General features: G+C 24.0%; 1 protein-coding gene across 2 annotated transcripts in view; it reads left to right on the forward strand.

The window, feature by feature from the left end:
- LOC129619293 (ecdysone receptor-like) overlaps positions 1–12,993 on the forward strand; it is a 52,262-nt gene that overhangs the window by 18,929 nt on the left and 20,340 nt on the right. Inside the window, exon 2 of one of the 2 annotated variants that reach the window (XM_055534475.1) lies at positions 6,029–6,143. The exons of the other annotated variant lie outside the window; for it this stretch is intronic. Coding sequence (XP_055390450.1) covers positions 6,029–6,126 — 98 coding nt within the window. The 3' untranslated portion in view covers positions 6,127–6,143. Of the gene's footprint in view, positions 1–6,028; positions 6,144–12,993 lie in introns of those variants that run through there. 2 annotated transcript variants of the gene reach the window in all.

A 12,993-nucleotide genomic window follows, 5' to 3' on the forward strand; every position in this document is an offset into this window, starting at 1 on the left:
AATAATATTTCATAAAAGAATAAAAAATTAAAAAAAAATCTTAAATAATCAAGTAAAACAAGTTCTCTATTCTCATTGAATTTTTTTTTTCTTTTCAAAATCAAAAATTAAAATTCAAAAAAGAAATAACGAGTTTTGAAAGTTCTTTAAAAAAGCGCGTGTTTTGATTGGTGAAAATCCAAAAAAAAGTTAACTAAAGGTCAAATATGAAAAAAAACAACTGAACTGTATTACATGGAATTGTTAAAATTAAATAATAAAAGGTCTATGACTTAGTACAACATTCTTTCTCTCCAATTGTTTTTTTACTCTTTTTTTGACAAAATTTAAATTTTAACATTTGACGTCATAGTGCATAAATTTTTTCTCTATAAGAGAACGCAATCAATTTTAATTAGAGCACGCAATTAAATAAGGTTTAAATTCTATTACACATAAGTTTATTTAACGCCATTTTTACTGGGTTCCATATTAAATTAAAAAAAAAAAGAAAAACTTTCTGTCAAAATATAGAGAGTATGTCAAGTGTCAATGGAATGCCAAATTTTCAACAGCAATTCAACTGTTCTATAATTTTAGTAACGCATGCATACACATATGCAATAGTAGCTTGCAATAGATTTAATTGTGTCAATTGCTAATCCCAAAATTATGTACAAAGTTAATTATGTTAATCATAGAAGACATGATGGATGCAAACAATTCAATTGAAATTTAGTGTGAACACATATGTATTGAATTTTTTCCTTATAAAATCTAATTCGATCAAATAAAAGTGATGAACAACAGATTTTCTATTTAAAGTTTTAAATTAGAATTAAGTTATTAATTAAGAAGAACAGTTCTGAAATTTAGTAATTCAGAATATTAATTTTGGACAATACACGCATACATACATGTATCTTAATAATATTTTATACTTTAATTACTGTTCTTTAGAACAAGGCACGTTATACTTATTAAAGTCCTGTAATTAAGTGACAAATGACTTTTCATGTGCGTCTGTCATTTTGTGGAATGACACCACTTGCCTTCTTCCTGTCATATGTATATATACTGATAGGTTGTATGTAGGTAAAATTTAGTTGATACATGAGTGATTATATGTTAAAATACTACAAACAAAATGAATTGCGTGTGTACAATAAGTGAGTATTGCGGTACAATTGCGTGTAAAAGAACCAAAAAAACCAAAAATACATGATGTTTAGTTATAAAATACATAACGTACGTACATATATACATATCTACATAGGTATAGAAGACAACCACCAAGAATTCGTTTAAAGTAATGTATGTAGATATACAAAGGTCTTTGGACCTTTAAAAAATTACTATGTTGTTACTGAACACAAAATATGACAAACTTGTTCTCCTATTTAAGGTGTATAATTAACAGAATAAAAGAAAGAAATGGGGCTTATAAAAAGCATTTGACACAAAAAAGAAATCAAATCAAACACAAACCGTGTATGCAGGTATTAAGTTGAAAATCGCCAGTATATTCTCACATTTGAAAAAAAATCAACATACATTTTGGTTTTTAAAATAAGTAGGAGGGGGTATGTAATAGTAATATTATAAATAGCATCAAGTGAGAGTTTGGGGTGTGATTGAAGTTTCACTGTAAATATGTTAACTGTCATTTACCCCTATATTTATTATTTATAGTACTCACGATATACGTACACATATACGTTCTTATATGTAGGCACACAAAATTTGGACATTTTATTGTTTGACTCGCATGTAAATAATTATTTACCCCTTGTTTTTTAGATTTTTGTTATATTATCAGCAATTCAGTAATATTTAAAAATATGAATGTCGAACACGTTTTCTATTTAAATACATTTATACCTATATACATACATATGTATATAAATAAAAATAGCCTAAAATATGCATGTGTTTTTGATGTTTAGAATTTAAATTGTGTGCCTTAAGTATTGAGCGTTTCCATATGTATGTATGTATATATGTTTGAAAAAACAAGAACAGTAAAAGAAAAAAATAATAAAAAACCAAAGCAAAATAAATAAAAAATACAAGTGGAAGTGAAAATAAAAAATAGAATATTTAGGTTCTTTGAGCTTTTCAAGGTTTCAACAAAAAAGAAAAAAGCAATCACAAATTTATTACTATAATAATAAAAAATTGGAAAAAAAAAATAACATCAAATAAATAATAATATGGGAAATATGTGCAAATGTATGTATGTATGTATGTATGTATGAATAATTTTTCAGATATAAAACTTCCAGGTTTAATAAATGCAGGTGAAATTAAAGAAAGCAAAAGAATGCCGGTTGTAAAATAAAACAAATACTTTTTTTTTCCTTTATATTAAAGGAAATAATTTGTAAATTAATTAATGGGATGGAATTAATTAATATGTGGTATTTTATTGGCACATAAGAGCAACACACGGACTGACTAAGCTGTTCAGGTTCTATATTATGTTTTACAAGCGAATTGGAAAATGAGAGCGAAAAAGAGAACTCTAAGGAAATCAGGTCATGTAGTGCGGCTTTTTATTTGGTTTGGGGTTGTAGAAGTGGCAACTGTCTTGAGTTTTGGACGAGCAAGAAAAATTTGGTAGAATAGGATTGATTTGGAGCGTAGTACAGTTGCTTTTCCGGAATTAAAAATTTTCATTTCGAATTATGAAACGAGAAAAAGAGAGGTGACTATCCTGAATTGAGAATTAGATTAAAGCTTTCAGACTTGATAAACAGCAAATTTTTTTTAATTTATTCAAAGGAAATTTCCTTTTCATTCGGAATCAAATCTTTATTTTTTAGTGAATATTTTTGTTACGCTGGTTTTAGATGTCCACTCTTTAGAGTACATCATATGATAAATAGCATAACGGAAACTGAAATATGTGTGTATGTGGTTTGTTACAACCACAGCTGCTTTGTGAATTGTGAATGTGCTTTGTGATTCCATTAAATCTGTCTCAGCTCGAAACGGATGTAATAATGAAACTTCTTGGAAGCATAAGCATTTTTTTTATACGTGTTCACGTGATGAAGTGTGGATAAGAGCCATCTATGTTGAGCCTCAAAAATAATATTAATATTAATAATTATGAAAAAAATTATACAATTCTATTTTGATATTTATTTTTAATAGACTATAATATGCTAATGTCCTCTAGCGAATTACAATTTAATATTAATTATACTTTAATTTTATATAAAATTTAATAAGTTACCTATTATAACTTAAAATTTAGGAAATTTTCTTTAAAAAATTCGTAATTATGAGGAGAAAATAATAATATTTTTTTTTAAAAGATTTTATAGTTTGCACGAATGTTCTTAATCATGGGAAATTTAATAGTTAAATAATTATATCAATTAAAAAGAGTTTTATAAAACAACGTGGACTAAATGCTAGTACAACTTTGTATGTGTAGGTATTATAAGTATTAAGTATGAGTAGAATTTAGGTTAATGACCAAAAATTGATTTTATTTCGTCAGCACCATTCATTGGAGTTTTTTTTTTTCAAAAGTTTATTGACATTTTATTTAATTTTTTATATTCCTAAATACATATGTAATTGTCGTGTTATTTGGAACAGTTATTAATATTTAATATTATAATACTTAATTGTACTTTTATAATATTATGATTTGAATGTATGTATGTAAAGATATGAATAGTAAATAAACTTTTTTCTCTAGTTTTCAAACGGACATGAAATGTACACACAATAAAATTTAATTACAATAAAAAAAAACTCTTCCTTCTTTTCCTTTTGCACGCCAGAATTGACCAAAAAAAGATTATTGAACTTTTTGTTTTCAAAAATTATTTTAATTCTAAAAAAAAGAAAATGGAAATTTTTACTTATAATAAGTGTCAAAGAAGTTTTATTTCATAAGTATGTCAAAAATATGAAGAATTTGTTCAAGAATATTACGTAAAAATAAATAAAGTGTTTACACGTGGTGGCGTCAAATTAAATGTCGTAGTTTATTTATACGTTGTTAATTGAATGAAGTCGAAACGATTTGATGATATTTGTTGAAGCAAATAGTTTCTTTAATGATACTTAGAATACTATATGTAAATTGTAATAATAAAAATTTAATTGAGAAAATTGAAAATTCAGTACCCAATTTTAGTTGATAATTGAAATTTGAAAAAATTTCGATAAGCAAACCCTGTTTTTTAAATTTAACTAAAATATTATTTTAATTTTATGACAATTATTATTTTAGTAAATATTGTTAAATTGTTGTATTCTTTAAAAAGTTTTAAAAATTAAACGACATTTTGAATATTTAACAGTGAAAAACTTCCGCTCTTGAAATTTATTTCATAATAATTATTTATTTAGTGTGGCAACATTGTAAGTCCAATTTAAGTTGATAATATAAGTTTCTTTTTCATTCTTTCTACATATAATTTTCATATACTTATTGTATTTACATACTAAGTATATAATATATATTTTTCTCATTAATAATTGTGACTTGAAAAATACTGAAATTTTGTTCATGATAATTACTAAACTAAAATATGCCAAAAAAAAAATCTGGATTAGCTCACCTGTTTAATTTATTCCAAACAAATTTGATTTTTTTTATTTTAATTTTTTTTTTCATTTATGACATTGTTAATCAAAATTGGTATACAATTATAGTAAAATATAATACAATAGTAAATATACGTACATATGTATGTAGTTATGTGTTAATAAGCTTATACTTGGCAATAATATTTAGTTATATACGTGCATGTATGTAAATATGTATAAAACCGGTTTCAGTGAATGGTTGTTTAGAAAGAGATAATCATTTAACATAAAGAATTTTATCTGTTTTATATAGTGTTATAAAGAATATGGTGTCATGATTTTGTGCCGTAGGAGAGTCAACAAATCAAATATATATCTGTGCGTATATATAGTATGTATTACATACATATTTACATACCATACCATGCCCAGTAAAAGCCTGTTTCACAATTTTTATAACAAAATTAAAAATTTATTATTTCGAGAAACAAAATAATCGACGACGAGAAACAAAATCAAATTAATGTAATAGCAAACCTTTGAAATTAAATGTCAAGTTACAAATTTAATGTGTTAAAATTAGAGCAAAAGCCCACAGTTCGCGTTTAACGGAATTTTTTTTTTATTTAAAATTTTAAAAGCTTATGTTTATATGAAAGGTTTCTCTTCATCTCTATCTATAACTATCACACTTTAGGGTTTAGACAGACATGCAATTTTTAATTTTACAATTGATGCTTGATTGTAGATTCGTTGCGCGCGCATCTAACCAATTTACAAAATTTGTCAATATTATTATTAGTATTTTTCTGTGTTTTCAAAGCTCTGATGGCTGGCTGACTATGAGCTCATTAACTTACAATATTTTTATATTCTGTTATTTTATTTGTGTATTTTTTTTAAATTAATAATATGTTATATTACATACTCATATATCTATGTATATATTTATATAAATATGTATATAATAAATAATTGACTAATAATTAATTTTGACATTTTATACTGATTAATATGCCAATTAATAATTAATATGCCAATCATTAATTAATTATATATATAATTATAAATTTTTATGTATTTTGTGTAAACGACCGCTTTAAATATTAAAAACAAAAAGAAAAAAAACAAGATCGTCGAGTAAATGAATGTGATTGTAAACAAATCATAAAATTTTACTTTGTTTCTCCCCCTCGGCCCCCAGCAAAATGACATTTTCACTGTTCTTCACTGCTCAAAATTGTAAAATAAATTCTAAATTTTATTACAAATATCTGAAATAAAAAAATTAATTCTAATTAATTTAATTACTACAATATTGAAATTAAAAAGAATTTATTTATGAAATTGTTGTAATAAAAATTTTTATTTTTCTCTTTTTTTTATATAATTTAATTTGAATAAATTAATAATATTATTATTGCCACTATATGAATTTCATTTGTATATGTAGATTATTTATGACTAATTATTATTTGTTTTTTTTTATTTGCAGGTGAGTTTATTGAACTTTACTGGCATAAAAATTATTGTTATATTAGCTTTGATATTAGCAAATACAAAGTTATACAAAGCAAAAAGTCATTTTGCTAATTTAGAAATTAATTAACAATAAAAACAAGGTACAATTTTTTTTAATATTTTTTTTTAATGAATTTTTATTAATAATGATTTATTTATATTTTTTTAAAGTTAACAAATTTCTAACAATAAATTATTTTGTATAGAAAATATTATTAGATAGGAAAACATTAATTTATGAAAGAAAATTTTTAAATCAATCTTCGATAGTTTTTAAAATTTTAAAAATAATTTTCTATGCTCAAATTTATTATTATTACGCGGACTCACGCGTCTTTACAAATATAATTATCATAAGTTTTTAAAAAAACTTAAAATAATAAAAAAAATCTCATTTTCAACAATTTTTCTTAGTAGATCTTACAGCTCCAACTACTTTTCAATTTTTAATCAATTAATTAATGTATCCGTTGCAACGAAATGTTAGAAAGTAAATGTAAAAGTGGTTTGTGCAATAGGTAGTGTCCTACTGAATAAAACTCTCTGTAACAATTTGATTGAACTATTTTTGAACTTTAACTCTTAAATTAATAAAATACCCGAACTAAAATTACATTTGCATTTTTAAGTTTAAGTGTACTTCAATCCAACTTACTCTTCCCTGTTGATTTCTAAACAAAAAATACTTTACTAGAATTCAATCAATTTGACAATCATGTTAATCACTTTTATTTGTAAATGAAAATCATATGCAAATAAAGAAATTTTGTCAGCTTATGTTTTGGTATTTTAAGGTTTATTATCTCTATTTTCTTATCGGTTTTCCTTTTCTACATTAAAATCGGTAATTTTTAATACATCCGGACGTACATTAAAAATGCATTTACAAAATAATAAATATGTCCACAGTTCAACTATAATAGCGGATAAGTTCTTGAAATTTTGAATTGTCATTTTATATTAAGAATCAAGACACATCAGTTTCATTCATAGTAAAGAGCTCAGTTACAATAACAAATATATTGAAACAAATTATCAGCTGATCAAAAATTTTAAACAATGTGAACGAATCTCTTTTGGTCATTAGCAAAATTATATGTAATATTTCAAGATCACTTTCGTCCGTTACATATAAGTTAAGATTTTTTATATATTTACTTGCGCTAGCAACGAAAATTGGAATTCATGACACGCCTAGCATCAAAAAATTTAACGTTGTTTACACAATTCATAATTAATGTGCAAAATTACGTTCTGGGAATACATATATGTATTATACATTTTGACATATTATGTCAAAAATTTTTATTGTTCAAAATTTTACAAGTACTTTTGCATTTTTAGAATTTTTTTTCTTTTCATATAAAATCAAAAAAGTTTTTACTTCATTTGGTCTTTTTTTTTTCTTCCTTCAATAAATTTAACAATCAACCATGAACTTGATTATGATTTAATAAATTTTTTTTACCCATTTTTACCAAAAATATAATTATAAATAAAAGAGAAACAAGAAAAAAATAAATTTATTATGAAAAATTTCATTTTTAATTAAAATACAAAGTGGTGAAAAAAAATATGTACATAATTATTACTAATTTATATCACTAACACATCCATAATGCTCATTTGTATTAGTTTATTATTATTTTTATAGTAATACTTTTTCATTGTAATTTTTATAAAACACATGCATATACAAACACATAGACAACAAAATGAATAAAAATGGAGAGTTCATGAACCGCGGAAATTCAAAGAACTTTTATTTAACCTTGGTAAAAATATTTTGTTATTTTTTTTTTTATTTTGTTTCTGCAAAAAAAGAAAAAAAAACAAAACCACCAGTCATCTTCAAACTTTTAAGAATATATATACACACAATGCTTACTTACATGCGTACATGCATGCATACATAAACACGACTAATGTAGTTCTATTATTCTAATCCAAAAACGGAATAAAATTTTGTGGGAATTTGAATAGTCAACAAATAAGTATGTTGCGTGCCAATGAAATAATTTAGATTGAATTTTTTTTCTTATTCTTGTTTTTATATTTAGATTTTTAGAGAGTCATTTCCAAAAAAAGAAAATTTTGTTTTTTTTTTTTGATTCTTGTGAATGCTTTTTAATAATTTGACATTATTTTTTTTTCATTTTTGTAGTATAGGTGTACGTAATTTCCTTTTCTACTTTTTTTTTGTTTTCGTGTAATTTTATTTGACGTGTGTTTTTGACATATGTAAGTGCGATTATGAAGTGTTAAATTATGAGGTTTGAAGAAAGGAACAGAAATGTTTTGGTTAACCTGAAAATAATTTTTATTTCTTAGTATAAGAATTTTATTCATGTTTTTCGTGTGTTCGAGATTTTGTATTTTCTAATTGTAACTTTTTCATATTTCTTGTCAAATGATAATTGTTAATAGATCTGTTTGACAATAGAGTACTGAACGGCTGTTAAAACTATATTGTACATTTTCTTTGTTTGATGACATTTGAAATAAAAAATTACAAATTTTCAGTGGGAAAAAATGGAAACAATTTGAATGTTTTTACTATTTGATTAGTTTCGACGCATATAAAAAAGAAGAAAAGAGACAAAAAAATGCGTATTCGACTTATAACACAAGGAGCGCGATTTCCATTTTAGTTTAGGGCAAATTTTTGATTTAGCAAAGTTAGTTTCTCGGTTCCTTGTATAACCGCATATTAAGTACCTACTGTTAATGATATGAATTATGATTCAGGAAATCTGTCAGTCACCATGTTACTTACGTCCAGCTCAATAAATTAATATTTAAAAACAAATAACTTTATTTTTGATTAATTATGAAAAACAATGTGTTTTTTAGCTAATAATATTAATAATTATTGTTTTGTTTTTATATTTTTATTGCTCATCTTTTTAAATTAGATATTTTCAGTGAAAAAAAACCTGAAATTACAAATTCACAATAACAATGTGAATATTGATGTCACAGCTACACGAGCTTATGTAACGCGCATATTATGTGTTTGTATTATAGGAAAGATACCTTGTATTCCCTTATGTATTCATAATTAAATACTGTCATCTGTCATAATTAATAAGTTAACAAAATGTTGTTTTGTCATATTATGTAAAAAAATTATTTTTTTTTATATCTTTTACGAGCATTTTGTGTACGTTTTGTAATAAGACAATTAAAATTTGATATCCTTTAACTTTTCTTTCTCCTCTCTCTCTCTCTCTCTCTCTCTCTCTCTCTCTCTCAATTTAAAATGTTTTCTATTTTATTTTAATTCCCTTTTTATTATTATTAACGATCATTTGATTAACGTTTAATTGTCATTTTTGTTTTTATGTTTTTTTTTTTTTGAATTGTTTTGAAATTTGATTTTTTTTTATAACTGTATAAATTTGATTTGACACCCATTTTGTAATAATGACAGTTTATTGTTTTATTATGATCTTTTGAAAGTTTTCGAAGAATAACTATTAAAACTGTCTCGGATTTCAAAAAACGAACAAAATAAACAAAATTCTAAAAAGTGCGAAAATAAAAATGAAAAGAAAAACGCAATTACAAAATGTCTCTTTTTGTTGGTTTCTTGTATCCTTGGTACCTATTCTGGAACAAAAATTATTTTATAGTTTGTGACTTTGTAAGTTTTTGTATATTAATTATACTATCTTATTACTAATTTGGGATAAAGAGAAAAAGGATATTTAATATGATTTTATTGTTTTTAATTATTTTCTTCATATTCTTCCAAAATATTTTTAGATATCTATTACTCTTAAGAGAACAAAAAAGAATAAGTAACGTTTTGTGAAGGAGGAGGTGGATAGGCGATAACAGAATATTAAAAAGCAATGAAGAAAGTAGATAGACAATAATTAAAGTTGTAATTATAATGTAATTTAATTTTGTAAAATAATTAAAATTTACAATAATTAAACTAATTTCTTTAATTATTCTATTGTTAGCTTCAAATAAAACATGAAATTAAATTTTTCATTCTATTTTATTAAAGATTTATTTAAATTTTTTAGCAGAACTATAAAAATACGAATCTTGTCAGGAATCGGTATCTGTACATTTTGTATTCTTAACAACGTCGCAAAAGTTCTAAAGACAAAAGATCAAAAGTACATTTGCATTTTGAATCAGTTGTCACTTTGAAAGTATGACTAAAATTTGTCAATCACAAAACCGAAATAATACAAATTCTTTAAATTCTGAGAGCAACTGTTCTAGTGGTTTGTATGTATTAGTGAATCAACAACAGAGAATACTGTAAATTTTGTGATTTTTCCTTAAATTGTGGTTTTCGTTCGTGTTTTTACTAAGATTCGTGAACTTTTCGTTTGTGTTATTAATATCGTATTTGAATGTGAATTTACTAATCGATTTACATAACAGTACACACACTTCATTTTTTTTTGGGTTTTGCTTACGTTGTATATGTTTGTAAATGTTTTCCTTTATAATTAATCATTATGCCAAATTCATATTGTGGTGTTATTCTGACACATTTCCTTTCAAATTAAAATGGTTTGATTTCAAAAATTTTTTTCGCATACTTCCATATAACTTTGAAATTTGTACAAATGTATGTTCACTGATGAATAAAGTTGAATATAAATCGTAAGCCATATCCTATATCGTCTCCATATTAATATAAAAACCAATTTCTTTTCTTTGAACTTTTCTTTGCGTGTCTCAATTCTAAAAATATAAAAAAAAAGAAAAGAAAAATAATTAAATTCCTTGAATATTAGACTTTCTTTTTTGGTATTTCACTACACCGTTTATTCATCAAACATAACATTGTAAGAGCTGACAAAATGTGAAGGATTAAACATGGGACGGGGCAAAAATAGTCTTCTTGCAATGTTATACTATTAAAATAAAATGTTTTATATTTCTTTTCTAAATTAGAATTTGCGTTTCATTAGGTCATTTAATGGATTTTGGTTGCTTAAAAAAATGTTTTTCATTAAAATTTTTTTCGTATTTGTGTTTTTAATGTTTCTTTTCCATTTCGTTTCTCTATCTATATGTGTATGTATAGAAAAATTTAATAACAGGCAGCAAATAAAAAAACAAAAACAAGAATTTTCAAAGGGATAAATTTGGACATTAATTACTGTAATGGGCTTTTGTCTGAGTTGACAATTAAGAAAGGAATTTTATATCCTTTTTTAATTTTTTGTTTCTTTTTAATGGAAACTTTTTATGTGCATGGTAAGGAAAAAAACATTTAAAAAATTTTCTCGGGGAATAAATTAAAATATATAGAGAGAAAGGTCAATAAATACATTTTAAAATTTTTTTAATTCTATGCCTTGCTGCTACATCCCTGTTCTCTTTAAAAATTCCTACCTCAATACAATATAAACTTTGATAATTTCATTAAATTCATTTACTTTGGAAAATTCCGAATTTTTTTTTTTATAAGGATATATAGGGAAAAAATATTTAGGGTTTTTTTTTGTTGTTTTTTAATTATACACAAGCATATAATAAAAACTTGCAAATTATTGAGAGTTGAAGAAAATTGATTCGTTCCAAATGAGAGAAAAGTTCGCAAAATTGAGTTTTGGTTCTTGTAATTTTTTCATTTTACTTGGTTTTTAGGTGATGAAAAAGTAAATTTGAAAAGGTCATGTATTAGTAATTAAATTAATAAAATTTTAATTAAATTTTGGAAATAAATAAAAATAGGAGTTAATTTCCAAAAAAATCGAAACATAGTTAAATATTCTTGCGAAATTTTCAAATTAAATATAATTTTAATTTTAATAGATGAGAATTCAAGGGAAATTGAATACAATTTCCTTAAAAATTTTAAATGACGGAATCAGTCAGAAAATTTTTCATTAAAATTCATTAACCCGAAAATGATTTAATTAAGAAAATTGTGTGAAAGCATTCGATATTTAATTTAGAATCGATTCTAAATATTATTTTTTCTTCTCTACTAGCGTATATACTTTTATGAAAAAATGTGTAATACATACACTGAGAATGAGTATTTAAGGAGAGAGCAGAGTGAGTGAGCTGTAGGACGACAGTAGTTAGCTAAAATATCAAAATATTTTTGCCACTGCTTGTCGCCTTCGAAAAGCTTACTCTAAGTGAAACAAAAGAGCGAAAATTAAATTCCAAAGCATTTTCAATCAAACAAAGATTGATTTCGAAGATCGATCTTCAAAATTTACCAGCTATAAAGATATACATACAGTCAAATTTTCAAAATTTTAATGATATAATACATTAAACATAGAGAAAAGTTGAGTTACTATTCAATTCTTTGTTTTAATATTTCTCCAAATATAAGAAAGAAATTTGATTAATGAGTTTTTTTTTTTTTTGACAAAATTCTCTTGTTTCCGAATCTAATCAAAATTGATTTGAAAAATTTTATCTCCCCCAATAAAATATTTTCACCACTATTCTCTTTTTTTTGTAAATTGAAAAATTCTTAGAATATTGTTGGGTTCTCATATGCTCTACGTCAAGTTATTTAACAACAAAAAAAAAAAAGTGATTAATAATCCCGTTTTGTATTTTGTAGTTATTCAGTTTTTTTCTTTTTCTGTGAAAAATTTACATTTAAATAATTTTCTATGTTCTGTTTGGGATTCTGTTTGGATTTGAAACAATTTTGAAAAAGAAAATATTAATTTTAAAATTTTCCATACCAATTAATAAAAAAGAAACCTTTTTTTTTCCTACAGTTGTGGTATGTTACTATTATAATCGTCCGTACCGTATTTTACCGTACTATAACCATCCTTAACTATCCGTTCATTTTATAGTATACTGTTCTCATCACCTCTTAGTAGTCTTCTAATTACTTATTTTTCCAAAAAGTTTTTATACTAATGGCCAGAAATTATCTAAAAATATGATATTGAATTTTCGTAATAGAATATGTTTTTAGAATTT

The sequence above is a fragment of the Condylostylus longicornis genome, unplaced genomic scaffold, assembly GCF_029603195.1.
Source record: "Condylostylus longicornis isolate FDR11 unplaced genomic scaffold, ASM2960319v2 ptg000011l, whole genome shotgun sequence".
NCBI classification, from domain to species: Eukaryota; Metazoa; Arthropoda; class Insecta; order Diptera; family Dolichopodidae; genus Condylostylus; species Condylostylus longicornis.